Genomic DNA, 18,263 nt, shown 5'->3' with positions numbered 1-18,263 from the left:
GTCACGTCCCCGTCACATCACTCGTCCAAGGGTTTTCAGGAAAATCGTCACCAAACCGTCACTCGTCCGCAGACCCTCTTCACCGTCACGTCACCGTCACTGTGATGGTAATTTTTTTCATTTTTATAGGTTACATATTTTTATTCTTATGGTCTTATGGACCATTTGATAATGTTATTTTAATTTTTCATTTTTGTCCCCTTATTGCAAAGTTATGATCCCCCCTCTCTCTCTCAAGTCTCAACTCCGCCGATCTCGCTCTCATTGTCCCTTTACGAGTTACGACTCTTCCTCTCTCTCTCAACTCCTCCGATTCTCCCTCTCCTTGTCCCCGTACTATCTCTTTCCCTCTCTCTGTCTCGCTGGGTCGCTCCCTCAGTCACTCTTCCTCTTCTCTGAAGTTCGCTCCGTCTCTTTCGCCCTCTTCTTCTCCCTCTCCCTTTCTAGACCATTCTGTCGGTCCCTCTCCCGTCTCTAGTTGGAGCATTGCCAGTCCTTCCTCAGTTCTCCCTCTCTATCTGTGGAAGAAGTTATTTTCTTCTCTCGGGCGGACGAGGTATAATCAGGTAATTTTTTTCTTCTCTTCGCCGTTTGTATTTTTTTGCTTGAAAACGAGATTGAAAGTGGAAAAATTTTTTGCTCAGTTCTCGTCATGCAGGTTGGAAAGCTAAGAAACAGGAGCACATACTTTCGCAGTTCGCACATAGTTTATTCAGAGCAATTCTAATAGGCGTCATATTCGGAGCAATTCGGAGCAATTCGGAGCAATTTTAGAGGTATGTGTCATCATTCTGTAGCATTCAATCTGTAGCATTCAGTATCATCATTCTTGCTCAAGAATTTGCAACATTCAGTATTAAGTCCTGCTCCATGTCTATCAGAGTATTCCCTACATCTCATTTAAGAAAAATTATCATCAGAATGAATGAAATTTTTGTTTTAGTTTGTGATTGAGCTCATAAAACTTTTTCATCTCATAATTCCCTCTTGGTCTCTCACCCTCTCTCTCAGTCTGTCCTCTCTCTCAGTCTGTCCTCTCTGTCACTCTCTTCTCTCCTTCCCTCTATTCTCTCTTGCTCCCTCACCCTCTCACGACTCCCTCTTGGTCTCTCATCCTCCCTCTCAGTCTGTCCCTTCTGTCACTCTTTTCTCTCCTTCCCTCTATTCTCTCTTGCTCCCTCACCCTCTCACGACTCCCTCTTGGTCTCTCATCCTCCCTCTCAGTCTGTCCACTCTGTCACTCTCTTCTCTCCTTCCCTCTATTCTCTCTTGCTCCCTCGCCCTCTCACGACTCCCTCTTGGTCTCTCATCCTCCCTCTCAGTCTGTCCACTCTGTCACTCTCTTCTCTCCTTCCCTCTATTCTCTCTTGCTCCCTCACCCTCTCACGACTCCCTCTTGGTCTCTCACACTCTCTCTGTCTATCCTCTCTCCCACTCTCTTCTCTCCTTCCCTCTATTCTCTCTTGCTCCCTCACCCTCTCACGACTCCCTCTTGGTCTCTCACCCTCTCTCTCAGTCTGTCCTCTCTGTCACTCTCTTCTCCCCTTCCCTCTATTCTCTCTTGCTCCCTCAGCCTCTCACGACTCCCTCTTGGTCTCTCATCCTCCTCTCAGTCTGTCCACTCTGTCACTCTGTCACTCTCTTCTCTCCTCCCCCCTACTCTCTCTTGCTCCCTCACCCTCTCACGACTCCCTCTTGGTCTCTCACCCTCTCTCTGACTCTGTCCTCTCTCCCACACTCTTCTCTCCTCCCCTCTACTCTCTCTTGGTCTCTCACCCTCTCTCTCACTCTGTCCACTCTGTCACTCTCTTCTCTCCTCCCCTCTACTCTGTCCTCTTCCCTCACCTTCTCTCGACTCTCTCTTGCTCTCTCACCCTCTTCCTCACTAAATTTAACTCTGACCCTCGCTCTTCGTCCACACTGCTCACCCTTATATCTCATTATTATTTTTCCATTGTGATATCTCTTTCGTCATGCTAAGAAAACCACCACGAATTGTGTACTTTTACTGACGATTGGATTGGCCTTCCAACTTTATTTTATCAATGAATTTGTTGATTGAAATGGACATATTTTTTTTAAAGTGGAGGTTTTGAAACGTGCTCGTGTAGTTAGTTTCCATTTTTATACAAGAATATCTTGCAACTTCTTTCGCATGTTTCTCTAGGACCTAGTCGGCAATGGGCACTCCAAGTGGCGACGCGTGCGTTGACCTGGCTGTAGAGTCCTCGGATGAGGACGTACAAGAGACGACCCTACCGGTGGTAGGGCCATCACGTCCCAAACGTAAAGGGAAGGCCGAAATACTGCGGTACTTCACCGAGATCGGCGCAGGCGTGTGGGCGTGCCTACTATGCCGCGACCAAAGAGTGGATCCATTGCGCAATCGGCTCAAGCGACGAAAAGACGGTTCTACAAACATCTTTTGGAGGCATATGGAGTGCACTCATAGCAAAGTATACAATGAGATGAAGGGCATCAATCCAGATCAACGTACCATAACCGAGGCATACGGGCAAGCCGGTGTCATCAAGAAGACGCTGGAGAAAACCAAGGAGATCATAGCACAGTTTGTCTGTCTCACGAACTCCTCGTGGGCTATAGTGGACAACATGGGGTTCAAGATTATGTGGAAGTACGCCGCTGAGACGACAGTTGACCCGCCAGGGTCCAAGACAATTAAAGATGTGACATGTAAGCTATATGTGAACATGAAGGGGAAGCTTGTGTTGTCATTCGCAGATGTCCCTAGTGTGTCCCTAGCGGTTGACGCATGGACCGCCGAGAATTCCTGTGGTCTTCTCAGCATCATGGTTCACTGGGTGGACGATCGGTGGGAACTATGCGAACGTGTACTTGCTAATCGTGAGCAAGTCGGCAAACACAGCGGCGAGAATATGAGCGCAATAGTCCTCCAAGCGTTGGACGACTTCGGCTTGAAGACGAAGGTTGACAGCTCATAAACTGGCTTCAATTTTGGCTCGTACGTACGTATTGAAAAACTAACAATTTTGCCATGCAGGTTAGTTCAATCACTACCGACAATGTGTCAAGCAACCAGCGGATGGTAGGGCTGCTCTCAAAGGAACTGAAGCCGATTAACTACCGGTTCACTCGGGACCGACATGTCCCGTGCACTTCCCACGTGTTGAACATCATCGTCCAGGCCGCACTACAGTCATTACATGTATCGGTGACCACAAATCCTCCAAAGACTACCGACAGCAGCACATCAGATGCAGCGTATGAACCGGGTTATGATGCCGATACAGATGACTTGGACGCCATGCGGGAGGCTGCGGCAAATCATGCGGAAATGGTCAGCCATGATGGTAGCCTCGTCCTAGGGGATGCAATTGCCCGTGTTCGACAAGTAGTGACGAGTATCCGAGCGTCGACACAACGACGACAACAATACGTGAAGACCTGCAACGACATGGGGAAGAATCACAACCAACTGCTGTTAGATTGCCTTACGCGGTGGAACAGTACGCATGACATGTCGCATGCTGCATTGGAGAAGAGAGAAGTCGTCGATACAGATCATGTCGGTGACTGACAAGGACATCAGAATCTCAAGGGAGGAGTGGGACATGTTGGCAGACTTCCGCGACATTTTAGGGCCCTTTAATCGGACGACAAAGTATGTGAGTGGCTCAAAGACAGTTAGAGTCGTGGAAGTGATCCGCATCCTGAAGGCGTTGTTGCGACATGTCGACACGATCCTGTCGAAGTTTGATATGGCCACGATTTTTGCATCGGGGAGGAGGATGACTGCCGGACAGATTGCGTCCATACGCAGAGCTTGTGAGAGCATGAAGTCAAAGATGTTAAAGTATGAGATGTTGATTTCGACGAACCGTGCGACGACGATAGCTGCAATTCTGGACCCTTTCAACAAGGGAGCGTCGCTTGACTCCAACAACATTCAGGAATCACTTGCATTTATCCACCAACTTATGCCTCAACACAGTCAGCAAGCACTTATCTATAACGACCCTGAGGATGAAGATTGGCTTGCCGAACTTATTGATGGCGTACCACCAGCTAGAGAAAAGGAACGACGAGTGCCAACGCCAGCTGAGGAATTGGAGGCGTATCTGCAATCAACGGAGAGAAAGGACAATGAGACAGCATTGGGATGGTGGGCACGTATTGGTGCACGATCCTACCCACGACTTGCTACACTAGCGCAAGAGTTCCTCTCATTCTGTGCGACTAGTGCGCCAGCAGAACGTTTATTCTCGGCCGGACGTGCAGTTGTCACTTTCAAGCGAGCACGTCTTAGTGCTGAAATCATCGAGCTCCTTGTTATAGTGAAGTGCTGGTTACGTGCCGAGAACAGTCTACTGTGTGATGGAGATAGAGGGGAAGATTCCCTTGACGATGACGCCTAGTGTGAGTCTTTGGTCTTATTTCCTTCCAGTAGTGGTCAATTTTTTCCAACGTAACCAATGGTCAGTTTTTCCACAGGATCGGCGGTCTTGGTGGTCATTTTTTTGTAGCACCGGCAATTTTACAGCAACGGTCATTTCAAAATTTACATCGTAAGTTACTTCTAACCGATTACATATTCTTGTCAAAATTGATATCAATGATTCACATTAAATGTTTAATAATGTACTGAACTTAAAAATGAAATTGTTAATTAACGCCAACGTTCTGCGTGCGTTTTCAGGTGGGTGGACGACAAATGGATGCGTCTTTCATTCCAGCACCATGCCCCTCGGAAATGACCTGATCGCCGGGGTCTATTCGAAGATGATATTTTTGTCTTTCAACATCAGCAACCGCAGTTCTTTGATAGCGCCGCCAACTCCCCATAAAAACAAGAATATTGTGTTCGCTAGGTCGAAGTTACTGACTTGCCTTTCTGACTCTCTCCCAATCTGTTTCAATACAGATTCCTTCTTCATAATAATTTTTTTATATTTTGGCATTTGCTCAACCGTTATAAAAAATTATTATACACTCTATCTATCACTGCTGAGTTAATAAATGGCTCAATAAATTAATTTATCATGTCTTAACGTCTGCGTCACCACATTAATTGTTACAGTAGTTATTTCAAAAACTTAAAAAATTTCAGGTTTAATCCAACTTTTTCCGGTGAAAAATAAATTCCCAACCAAGCAATTAAATTTAACGTCACTTATATGATGCCAACAATTTTGGTATCCTAACATATTTAACCAAAAGATATTAAATACTAGATACTTCCAACACTATATAAATTTATTAAAAACCTCTAGTAGGGTAATCCTTTAATTATTTTCCACATGTAAATAAAATTTTACAAAATGTAAAAAAAAAACTTTTATTTTCGGTGGACTTTGCGTTTATGAGTCCATAATTTATCGGCCAATAAACTAATTGGTACAAAAAAATTCTTGCAGCCCCTGTCAAGCCTCAAAAAATTAGTTGTCAACCTGCATATAAAAAATATCTAAATGTCCCATTTTTCTGTGAATAAATATTTCATAAAATTCTTTAAAATTTCAATAAATACCTTAAATTATAAACTACCTACATGCGAAATAATAAGGCCATAATTTTATTATCATAAAATTTTAAAACATACATCTCAGTTTAAACAATTGGGTCATTAACAAATAATTACTATTATATTATAATTGTGTAATAAAATCCGTCACGGACATCATCCGTGACGGAATAATCGTCACGTCACCGTCATGGGCTACCTGTCACCGTCACCGTCACCGTCACCATCACGACCTCTGCATCATCGTCACCGTCACGAGACCTCAGATCTGTTACTGTCATCGTCACGTCATCCGTCACGTGACCATCACGGTGACGTGTGATGTGACGGATGACGACTGACGATCCCTAGCTGTATTGCCTTAAAGATTGATTTGGAATTGATAATAGCTTTTGCTTCATGGAAAAACATGTTTTCATGGTTAAACCAAGGCACAAGAACTCAACATTGAGTTCTTGGCATTCAATGCTAATGATTGAATATGATGACTGGCCTAGACTATTCCACATTGTCTCTATCCAAAGCCATTTTTGCCCCACGTGTCCCTAAAAGAAAAAGATAAAAAAGATAAAAATAATAAGTGATAACAGAAAGCATGTGTGATGTGGCGACATTAGGATGAGCGTGGAGGCCTTGTTCTGCTGAAAGATGTGACATGCATTGATGAAGGTTGTGATGTTGCACTTCATGCCCATCCAAATGTTTGTCGGTTTTTTACTTATATTTCTAATTTCGTTAGCCTTATAGGTGTGGCCACTTACGTGTCGTGTGTGTTTGTTTGCACGTTTGTTCCCCTGTATGGCCCTACATATTTGTCTGTACGAGCCCGTGTGTGGGCATGTTTGTGGGCCTCTCTCCTATTAGGGGCCCCTAGGACCCCTTATTTGGGCCTTCTCCCCTTTATTTCTAAGGGGAAAGGCCCATATGTACCCCTATAAGAGGGGGGCACCCGTTGGAGGAGAAAGAAGAAGAATTTTGAAAAAACTGTGAAATTTTCTTTGATTTCTCCTTTTGACTTGAGTGTTAACTTATTTTTTATATTTTCCACATATTTACGAAAATGACAATGGCATTTTGAAAAGAAAAATAAACCTTAATTTGGTATCGCTGCTGCCAGCATCGCCACCGCCACAACTATGGCCGCAGACACAGTTGTTGGCCACGACCACAGCCACATCTACCACCGCAAGTCGCGAGAGTCGCCGCAATTGTGATCATAGTTTGCGCAATCGTCTAGGCCTCTACCAGTCGTTGTCAACCTTGCCACTGCGCCTCCGCACCCATTGGCTGCTATGCCACCGCCACCAAGCCTGCCCCAACTACTGCTAGTTGTCATTGCGCAGCCATGCGCCAGATCTTCCGCCAGCCCCGTTATCACTGATACCGACATCAGGCCTACAACGAATCCACTACACTCGCACTTCTTCCCTTTTACGTGCTCAGTTATTTCTTTAAGAACCTCTCAAGTGTGTCTCTACCATCAGGTTAGTTTAATGTTAGATATAAATAACGTTCAGTGGGATATGCTTCTATCAGTGCGACCTTGGTTGGCACGTGAAAGGTGAACACTTAAGTAGTTGTAGTCATACTCACATCGTCGGCCTAGTGAAATTCCCATCGATCAGGTCATCGCGAGCCTAGTGACATTCCCATGTCACACTTACACTTACAATAACCTAGTGGTCATTGGTGTCTATCGACGCCAGGTTTTATACTCTCATTGATTTTATCCTCGCATTATCACATGCATTAAGCCCTCATTATTTTTATCCGCTGCATGACATGACTGCCCCCGCCCTCCCTGTGGTGTAACACAATCCATTAGATCTTGACGTCGTAGTGTTGCATCAAAGAATATAATTGATGAACCGAGAGGACTTGGGCAATACCACCCTCCTATCATAGACTAAAGTGTCTTTTGAGAGGCAAAGTGCAAAAAGGGAGGAAGCCATGCTTCAATAGCACAGACAATGGGCAACAAATTGGGATCCTCTTACATTGTTCGATGGATGCCATAGAGGTCATCCCAATGGTACCACGAGATGGCATTGATGATGAAAGTCTCATGCGTAGGGACGCGAAGAGGGCCTCCACAACCACATTCATGTGCCCAACCTTGTATTGAATGGAGAAGCAGTACCCCAGGAGCTTTGATAGCCATTTCTTGTAGTCTACTTGATGGGGGACTATCTCGACTCATAGACATCGTTTCTTTGTGTTTATTTGCACATGTTTGGACCCCGTAATAGTCTTACATTTTTGTACATGTGCAAGCCCGTGTATGTGTAACTCTCTCTTATTAAGAGCCTCTAAGAGACTTGGGCCTTCTCCCCTTTACTTGTAATAGGGAAGGCCCATATTTGCCCTATAAGGGGGAGGAGGTGCCATCGTAAAATGAGGAGAAAAAATAGTTGAAAATGTGGCCCATAATATTTTCTTGGTTCCTTTAAGGTTTTTAATTTAGTTTCTTTAGGGTTTGGTCTACTTACGAAAATATCCCTCTTAGAGGCGGGAGCAATTTGGTCACTTTCATCATGACCTCGCCGGAGTGCCACCATTGCTAGCACTGCCACCTTGCCAGCCTTGCCGCCATCGCCGGCACTGCCACCATTGCCAGGGCCGTCACCGTTTGTGAGATTTCCATGCAGCCATCAGTCACGGCGACACCTACTGCTGTTGGTTATGGCTGTAGCGGCAAGCCGCAGCCGCAACAACCGCGACCCGCAACTGCGGTTGGTCACGGCCGTAGTCGCAAGCAATGGTCATGACAACTGCAGCCGCAAGCCAGGGCTGTGACAATCCCGCCCCACAGCCACAACCGATCGCGGCCAAAGCCGCAACCTGTGGTTGCAGCCACAAGCCGCAACTACGACTATTGCAGCCGCAACCGCAGCTGGCCACAGCCATAGCTGCAAGCCATGTCCGGGATGGTCAAAAGCCTCGAGCGCAACAATCACAAGCCACCGTAGCCATAGACGGCTATAGCGCAAACCGCAGTCATTGCCGCCGTCCATAGCCGACCGCCGCCAACTACGGTCTATAGCCGCCATGCCATCAACCGCCGTTAAAAGTGGCAGCCTTGCAGCAGCCCCAGCCGCCATCGTAGCCACCAGCACAGCTACAGCCACAGCCACCGCTACAGCTACAGCCATAGTTGCAACCAAAGTCATAGCCAAAGCTGTAGCCACAGCTGCAGCCGCCGCCATGTCCCGTCGCTACACCCGCCATCACGCCCCCCACCACCCAACTCATGTCGTCGTGCCTACCTCCGCTCGCCGATGTCCTCGCCACTGCGCTCGTCGCCAAGCCCATCGCCGCGCCGACTTGTGCCACCGTGCATACATGGCCACCGTGCCAACTCGTGCCACTGTGCCTACCTACGTCACTATGTCTACCTACGCCGCCGCGCCTACCCGTGCGCCATGCCTACCTATGCCACTGTGCCTACTCACGATGTCCTGCTACTGCACCACCCGTGCCACACATGCACCTAGCCAGGCATACTTCTCTCTAGAGTAGCCTCGAGGGTTGCAAAACGTCGGGCGACTCACTGCCGCCAGTTCACTACCGTGAAGTACATGCCGCCAAAGGAAGAAAAGATGTTGTCATCGATGCCTATCCCTACCTTTGTCCATCGTTAGCTAGCTTTAGTCATCACTCACAATTGATGTCATCGTAGCGATGCCTAACATCGTCATCGTTGAAGTCTGATGCATACCCCATTAAAGTTGTCTTGTGCCTCTATGCGTTTGTGCCATCCAATGCCCGCCGCTATGAACTCCTAGAGTAGCTTCTAGGGAGACATCCGCCGAATAACCTGTCGCTGTAGTTCACCGCCGAGAAGTACATGCCGCTGCAGGAAAAATAGCAGCCTCTATCATCGCGACACATGTCTTTGTTGGCTATAGTGAGCCATAGATGAAGCTCACCCCACCACCTTTGCTGACACGGTCACCCTGCGCCACCATCTACTGATTAGCTGCTTCCCTTGTGGTGTAACATGAGCCGCTTGATCCTGTCACATCGTGTTACATCATTACTTAGCCCTCGCGCTGCTCCAATAGGTGCTCGAGGCCTTGTTCAACATTGTGGATGACAAAATGTTAGAATAACAGATCGTGCTGCCGCTTGGGGACAATGAGGACAAAGGCCATTAGTTCCCTTTCATAGGCCAAACAAGCATGAGTCATGGGCCTGAAAGTTTGGCTGAAGTATGCCACCGGCCAATGGTGTTTCATAAGCACAACCCCCATTGCCACTCCAGAGGGATGTGTTTCCCACACAAAGTCCTAAAGAACCAGGAAGGGTGAGAACCAACAATATGAAAATGCCATGCTTTAGATGATCAAACATCGTTTGAACTTTGGTGGATGACTCAAACATGCCCTTTTTGGAAGTTTAGCCCGCCATGAACCGCCTATAGTAGCATGCCAATCTAAGAGTTGTCATAGAGTGAGGGGGGTCGGCCATTATTGGAAAGCACCCATCTTGTTAGCATTTGTGGCTACATCCGTAGATTATACATCATGACCCACATACTCTAGTTAGCACTGGAGGAAGAAACACTTTTTGGTGTTCACATGGAGTGACTAGACCAAGTGAAACACTTCTTGGTGTTCCATGTTGCTATTCCTATGTGTGGTGATTCAGGTGCTCGTCCTGAGTGGGGGCGTTAAATGAAAATGTCATCAAAGAAGATCAACACAAGCCTTCAGAGTAGGGTCAGAAGACAAGGTTCATCAAGGCCTAAAAGGTCGCCAACACAATGGACAAACCAAACACCATGATGACATACTCGTAATGTCCTTGTTGGGTACGGAATCCATTTTTTTTATGTCGTGCTTGTGCATCTGAATTTGGTGGTACCCGACTTGAAGTCAAGCTTGGACAAATAAGCCATACCATGCAATTCTTCAAGGAGCTCATCGACCACGAGGATCAAATACCAGTTGGGGATCGTGATCCTGTTGAGCACCCAATAATCAATGCAGAACCACTGAGCGTTATCCTTGTTGCAGATCAAAAGAGCTCAGTTGATGCAGGATGACTAGGACTGACACGGGTAAGATAGCTGACTATTTGATGCAGGATGACTTGGACTGACATGAGTAGGATAGGCTAACTCAACTAGGGATGGATAAAACAGACCACACACCAACACGATTGATTTCGAACATTTAAATCCATTGAAAATATTGATGGTGCAGCCCCGTTCGTGAGTCGTGGGTTGGAGGACTATCTTACAACCACTGTAGTAAAAACAAAGCTCAAAATCCAATATCTCAAATGGTCAATCACGAGAAGATTCAAACCTATTCAACTAAGCCCGACGGCTTGTGGAAAAACAGACGAGAAACACTAGACGGGAAACACTGACACCAACGAGGAAGAATGTACCTTTGGCACAAGAGTAGTGCGAAGAGGTGATGCAAGAAATTCTCAACGCATCATTGGCGGGGACGAGTGGCATGCGCTTGGTGCGCGGGCGGGAGGCTGTGAGCGCAGCGGGCACGGGCGTGTGCGCGACAGCTGCATGCGGCCGGCCGTGCGTGCGACGGGCGTGGGGGGGGGCAGCCATGCACGCAGCAAGCACGCACTGGCAGTTGTGCACACGGCAGGCGCGGGCGAGCAGTTGTGTGTGCAGCAATGTGGGAGGCGTAGGCAGGCGGCCCTACGCATGGCACGCACGGGCGACGTGCGTGCTGGGGGGGCGACGGCGATGGGCAGAGAACTCCCCTCTCGACGGCGGCAATGGTAGTAGAGAAGGGACTAGGGAAACTTCTCTTAGAAGAAGAAAAACTTCAATTCCAAAATAAAAATCACCAAGTAGTCCAGTACAGCATTGGCCTATGTATAGGCCTTGAGGAAAGAAAAAACATAAAATAACTGTAAAATTCAAATCTAATTTTAAATGGCGCTCGAATCCCAGTTCTTAACTTGACGTTGGCGACGTGTCATGTAGGGTTCGCCCATCCCGATGCCGGTATTGGATGCCAGTATCGAGACGGATGTTGAACCGGATACCGGATATCGATATCGGATATCGGTTGCTACAGTGCCGATATCCAATACCGGTGTTCGTCCCGATACCGGCATCCGTCTCCGTCTCAGGGGGACAGATGACGGTAACGGATATCGGATGCGGATATCGGTTTTCGATATCCGCATCGAATTATTTATCTCTCTCTCTTTCACTCGTTCGCACTGGTTCACTCTCTCTTCCTCTCGTTCCCGCTCTTTCTCGCTCTTTCTCTCTCTCTCATTGGAGCTAGTTCTCGCTCTTTCTCTCTCTCTCTCTCTCTCTCTCTCTCTCTCTCTCTCTCTCTCTTTCGCACTCGTTCCCTCTCTCTCATTCGCTCTCGTTCTCGCTCTATCCCTCTCTCTCCTCTCTCCCTCTCCCCCTCCCTCTCTCCCTCTCTCCCTCTCGCTCTAGCTTTTCATGCCTCTCTCTCTAAAAATATGAAAAGCACATTAAAACCATGTTTATCTCTCCTAAATCTTTGGTCGGTTGGCATCTCACATTTCGTAGAGGTAACGTGGGAAAGGGGATACCACAAAATATTATTATTTGGTCATACAACTTAGTTATTATATACAGGATACTATTTTTTATTTCTTCCATATGGGATAGAGGGATTCTGGTTTTGTGTTAAACTCGGAATCCCTTTATCCCATATGGAAAGATAAAGAAAATTTAGTTTCTATTTATTGGAAGGCATACTGGTTAATTAATAAATTTATATACATATATAACGCTCTTAAAATAGCAACATACACATAGCTATTATTTTAATATTTAGTAATATATCGACCTCATTTAATACTTACTAATAAAAGTTTCTAAAATCTCCCATGTGGGATAACTGGATTCAGAGTTTACGCTAACTTTGAATCCTGTTATCCCATATGGAAGAAAAAAACAATTGCACACTATATAATAACGGGCATTGAATATAAATCAAAATCAAATAATGTGATTTAAACTAAGAAGTCAAATGTGAAAAGGTTGATTATTTTATTGGTCGATATCCGGATATCAAAAACCGGTATCCAGCATCCGGTATCCAGTATCCGATACCGTATTCGTCCTCACCCCCCCGATATCCGATACCGATATCCGTCTAACCCCTTATAGATGGATATCGATCGATATCTGATATCCGATATTCAATACTGTCCCATTTTTTCCCGGATATCAGATATCGGTTGTCCGATACCGGATGACGGACGGATATCGGTTGGGCGAACACTAGTGTCATGACATGGGACATCTTGTGAGGTAGTGGTGTCACATCCGGTGATAGTGCGCGGTCTTGTACGCCATCATCAGCCCAAGTAGGGGTTGCACAATGAGTGAACGATGCCAGCATCTAGTTTCTTACACACCAGATGCTCCAACCCATTCTTTTGGCAATGAGAATAGAAATACTGGTGGGAATTGATAGCCCATAGGCTGTCCTATGGAGGAGTAGGGCCTTGGGAATGGCCTGGGAGGGGACTCCCTACAATCTAGAGATGATGAAAAAGACTAAAACAACACAAAGATGGGGCCCGTACATGAGTGAGCCGCAATAAGACCACAAAGAAACACGACACGAAGTAAAACAACGCGCATGCGGCTTTCTCAAAACTGGTAGCTGACATTTGGGTTCTTCACATCAACTCGGGCTCTGCAAAGTGGCTGATACCGAGTCTGGACGCGCTCGCCTGGATGGTCCTCAATCATCAAATAACGTAAAGAGGATGAGGTAGGGCTTGTCGATGAGATGAATGATAAGTCCAAATCTAGGGTTTTAATGTACTTATTTTTTTCAGACTTAACCAACAATATTTATCAAAAAAATTTCACTTGAATACTCTATAATGAATATAGGGCAAGTAAGGGGTCGATCTAGAGAGAGTCAGAGATTTAATTTCAGAACTATTCTAAAGCTTGAAATGAACAAAAAGAGTTTAAGATGAGAGATATAATTTCTGGGATTCTCTCGATTTTTAGATAATTTCTATAATTTTCTATGGTTAAAAATGAAGCCAAAATACAAGTAAAACACTAAAAATATTTTAAACAAATTTTCCTAATTTTAATTAACAGCAGAAATCAAAAAAAAATTAGAATTTCTGGAATTTAATCTAAACTAAAAAATGACTATAAATATTAAAAATGAGAGTTATAGGATTTTAAGGAATTAGAAAGTAATTTCTAATCTCCCTAAGTTTTATACTTATAAAATGAACAAAATTTCAAAAATACTTGTTCCGTAAATCGCGTGTGGCGGTAGTGGCGAAGTAGCAGTGGAGCGCGGCAGTGTAGTGGCACGAGCGGCAGTTTGGGCCCTTGTGTCCGTGGTCCGAAATCAGGCCCGTTGAATGGCCTAGGGTGTCAGCCTAATTGGGCTTGGCCCAATTGAATCAGGACTTAGATGAATTTTCTAATTCCTGACACTGTGCTCTTTTTCTCAGCTGGTGCACGCACTGCCTGCGCACTAACCAGTGGGCAGAAGAGTGTTTCTATCGCACACGTTCCCAATGGTAGTGCACGGTAGCAAGAACAAAATTCCCAATTTTTTTGCCTAAACGATAGAAGTCGTGTGCAATTTTTAAAAAACCCTAAATAGAAGATGATGGAGGATCTAGAGAGATATAGGGATATATTTTAGAGAGAGAAAGAAACTGCGCTAGAGAGAAAAAATGTCAAAAGGAGGAGATACAGAGAGAGAATGAAGAAGGGGTGCAGAAGGTGTTTGAGATAGAATTTGAAGGTGCAAATGAAGGAAGTTTTTATGAAATTTTGAGGAAATAAACTAGGGTTGTGTATGAATGTTTGGCGAGACAAAGAGTAGATTCTAAAGAGAGAAAGTAGGAACAAAAATATTTAGAGCAGAAAAGTGATGGAAAAATGGAAACCCTAAAATCCGAATGCAAATCTGGTCAGCTCTGAATGCTTCCTCTCATGTCTGGATCCTTATATTTTTCCAGGATCAGGCATTTTTCAATCCAAAAAAGAGAAGAGATTGAATGAAAACTTCAACAAAGTTACATTAAGCACGTTGAATAACCTGGATTCTGAAAATGCCTTGTCCTGCTGGCCAGCCACTAGCTAGATCACATCCAAAATGAGGGAAATGAGGGGAAAATGAGCATTTATACATAGGAAGAATTAGTAAAATACCCCTTTGGGCATTTTTTATTCTATTTTCTTGCCATTTTGCATCTTTTTCCCCATGGGTGAGAGCTTCGCCTTGTGATCTTCAGCCTTGTTCTTTGTAAGGCTTTTGAAAGCCCAATGGGTAGGTAAGGTAGTGGCCCATCTCCTTAAGATTTCTCTTTTGAAGGTCCGCAACTCCACTTGATCCTTTTAAACCCCTTTGTAAAATCACTAAGCTCTCTCAAAAACTCTCCAATTCCCTAAGTTTTATCTTCTCATTCTTGTAAATTTCTGCATGTTTGGAACTATAAAGCCTCATTAATAATCAAACTGCTTGAATTCACACAAGTCAAGGCGGTTAGTGAAAAATAACCAGAATGTGTAGAAATTGGAATTTATAGCTAAAGCATAAACATTAATTTAAATCAAGTAATAACATGATAAATTCCCAATTAATAGTACCAAAATCATCTAAAATTTATGCAAATAACCATGCATTGATCATGTTATCAGTATACATATGCTCAAATTGCACAAAGGTCTGTTGGGATGGTGCCATGTAGCACTTGTACTACTAGTATCTCAATTGCCTGCTAGGGTGCGCCACATCCAATCCACCTGAGATTTCAAGAGGAATAGGCCCCTGCACAGGTGCAAAGCCACAAATACCCCAAAATGGCATTCGTGGTGAATTCGTAGACCGACAACACGGTGACAGATAGACCCAAAATGTGGCATATAATCATACACATTTAAAAGTAATTTTGGGATTAATTCATAAGTATTATCTTCAATTTCACAAGAATTTGTATCTCCTGCACTAAATAGAGCAAGTGATAAAAAAATGTACTTTTAGTGTAATTTTTACATGTTTGAAAAGCCCAATAATTTATTAGTAAAAATATGTTTACGAAATTTTAATTTTTAATGCTCTATCTAGTATGTGAATTTATATTTTTTTTACAAGGAAGAAGTCAAAGCTGAAGAAAGAAATAGAGAAAAAGATGTAGAGGAAATAAAATGAAGAACATATACATGTATACACATATATATATATGCATATATGTTTATTGGGTCAGCTAGGAGCCGACCACGCGCATCAGCGCCCAAGCCAGCCACAAGCAGGCAAGCACCCGGGGCACTCAAGCCCACCTGCAACTGGCAAGAGGTGGTGCCTGGCAGGCAAGCCCAGCTGGCCACACAGAGAGGCCAACAGAGAGGCCCCAACAAAAGCCCACAAGAGTCCCATAGAAGCGGAGTCCGTTTGCGTACATGAGATGTATGTTATTTTCATTCAATAAAAGATCTTGGATCATAATGCTAACAATTTTAATATTTTCTGATATGGGATTCAAGATCTTGGATCGTGCCAAACCGTGCCACAAAGCAAAATGACCGATCGCAGCCCAAAGCAACATGACGGGGCTTCAAGCCAACCCAGCCCGAAGCCCGTGTTTTACGGGCTATTTTTGAAGACAGATATGATCTCAACCGTCTGATCTTCTTCAAGAAGATAGGACGGTGAGATCTATCCCATTTTATATAAGTTGTTTCATATCTATTTCAGGCCTTCCTATTGGCTGGCGAGGATGACGCGGATGCAGGATCCAATAATGGGTAAATCAGAGGAGCATGCGATGACCAAGAAGTTAATGTGGCGGCTGACAAGGTGTGCTGACATGGCAACATGTGTGCACTGGACTTATCCAATTCCATGGCTGTGATTTAATCGCAGCCGTTGGACCTAGATAAAAGCAATCTAATGGCCAGGGGAATTTCTGTCCACCCTTGGCCCTAGCCGTCGACGTCGTTGGCCGAAGGCCATTTTTGGCCGGCGAGGGGGGACCGTGAGGCCATCCAACGTCCTAGGAGGACCCCAGGGCCCTACTCCATAGGACAGCCTGGGAGGTCCCTCCCAGGCCATTAAAGGCAATCTAATGTCCATAAAATATAAAATCACTGAATAAAAGTATTTAAAAATACAATTTAATTAAAATTTAGTCTTTCACTGCTTGATCTTTTTTGATTTGTTATGGTAAGTCAACAAACATGAATCCATCCTTTAGTTAGTAATCTTGCTTAATGGGGATCATTAGTGAATGCATTATCTACCATCCTCACTACCATGTCAAGGAATTGGATTGCATCTTCTTTCTTATGTTACTATCCTCTTTTTCATGGTGCCAATGATATCTTCTCGAGCACTCAATCACCGCGGTGTACTTTGTATTATATCCATCTTAAGACTATGTAAATATAAAAGATCATAATTAAGTATTAAATTTCTTTAAGGATCACATTTCTAGTAATACGTTTAAGTATTAAATTTTTAATGATAATATTATCCAAATATTAACGTTTTATTAAAATATTTAGTATAAACCTATTATTATCGCACAAACACAGCCTAAATTTTTACTAAAATATTTAGTATGAACATTGATTTCTAAATAAATCATTGCAGAATGATTTTTTTATTGCACAAACACAGCCTTAAGTTTTATCACAATATCAAACTGTGCTGGTGAAGCAATTTGAAACTGTCAAAAATTTCACATTACAACTAGTACATTAGATAATATTAGTGCATCAAGAAAGAACAAAAAGAGAAGATATATTAGGGTAAGAACACTCATCACCCCTTTGCCTAGATGTAATTCCTATAAAAAGGAAAACCGAGAAGGGATAAAAGTGAAGAGGTTTTGTGGTAATTAAGTTTTGCCTATGTTCTTGAGAACTTATTTTACTGCTCGGATATAAAAATTTTGGTTTCACAAAGAAGAAATCTCTTTACTGATGAATCAAACTTCTTTCTAATGGACTTTAAGTGAGTCTAAATGTATGTTCATGCAAAGTTTTAGGGGAATGTTTGATGCAGAGCAACGGGTGGGGATCGAACGACCATTCCAATAACAATTATGTCGATAACAAATGCAGTGCGGATTTCGATGCGGATGCAAGTGGAAAATCAACGAGAACCACATTCAAGTTGTCAATGAAACCAGAGACCAATAATTCACGGTAAGGAGAACATGGGAAAGCCATTAGCTTCCCAATGACCCAATAGTTAATTCACGCATCTTTTGACTGATATCCGAGAGCGACGACATACCCGTTCGATGACTGTGAAAGTGGCAATAGGGTCGTGAGAACCTCTTGCCTGTTTGAGAAGCTCTGGGAGGCATCAGGAGACATCAGAACACCCTTTTATTTGCATCGAGATAGAGGAGAAGAACGAGGGAACTCGTAAACCGATGCTAGGCGACGGCGACGGGCGCTGCCACTCTCATCTTTGAATCAGGGCATTCAGGTACGTTGATGAAACTCTATGGTTGATTCATACTTTGGATGTATTAGTTTGAGTAGTTGATATTTAATTTGAGTTAAAATTTGGCACCGTGATTTCTCTTGAACCTTTCATCAAACATCTCATGTGCTCGATGAATATATATATTGATTTATATGAGTGTCAAGCGGAGAACTAATCATAGTTTGATAAGGCGGATAGGGTTTTAGATGAATCATAGAAAAAAAAAGGTCTTTTATTTTTAATAAGATAATAGAGAATGAAAATAGAGAGAAAGAATGAATGATGAGAAGGATAATACGTGGGAA

At 44.1% G+C, this 18,263-nt stretch overlaps 1 protein-coding gene across 1 annotated transcript; it reads left to right on the top strand.

Annotated features, from left to right (window-relative positions):
* The first annotated feature begins 2,180 nt into the window (after positions 1 to 2,180).
* LOC144702975 (putative transcriptional regulator tpeD) lies at positions 2,181 to 3,559 on the top strand. The gene is made up of 2 exons (XM_078575016.1): positions 2,181 to 2,948; positions 3,023 to 3,559. Exons 1-2 carry the CDS (start codon positions 2,181 to 2,183, stop codon positions 3,557 to 3,559), a joined length of 1,305 nt encoding a protein of 434 aa, XP_078431142.1.
* The last annotated feature ends 14,704 nt before the right edge of the window (positions 3,560 to 18,263 follow it).

This window comes from Wolffia australiana, chromosome 5 (genome assembly GCF_029677425.1).
Source record: "Wolffia australiana isolate 7733 chromosome 5, ASM2967742v1".
Classification (NCBI taxonomy): Eukaryota; Viridiplantae; Streptophyta; class Magnoliopsida; order Alismatales; family Araceae; genus Wolffia; species Wolffia australiana.
Note: the sequence above shows the minus strand (reverse complement) of the source record. Positions and strands in the feature narration are given on the sequence as shown.

What these genes read in the sequence shown, in the direction of transcription:
- LOC144702975 (XM_078575016.1), top strand. Translation starts at nt 2,181, where the DNA reads ATGGGCACTCCAAGTGGCGACGCGTGCGTTGACCTGGCTGTAGAGTCC. An exon ending in ACTTCGGCTTGAAGACGAAG is followed by an intron (nt 2,949 to 3,022) that starts GTTGACAGCTCA and finishes TTTGCCATGCAG; the next exon opens with GTTAGTTCAATCACTACCGA.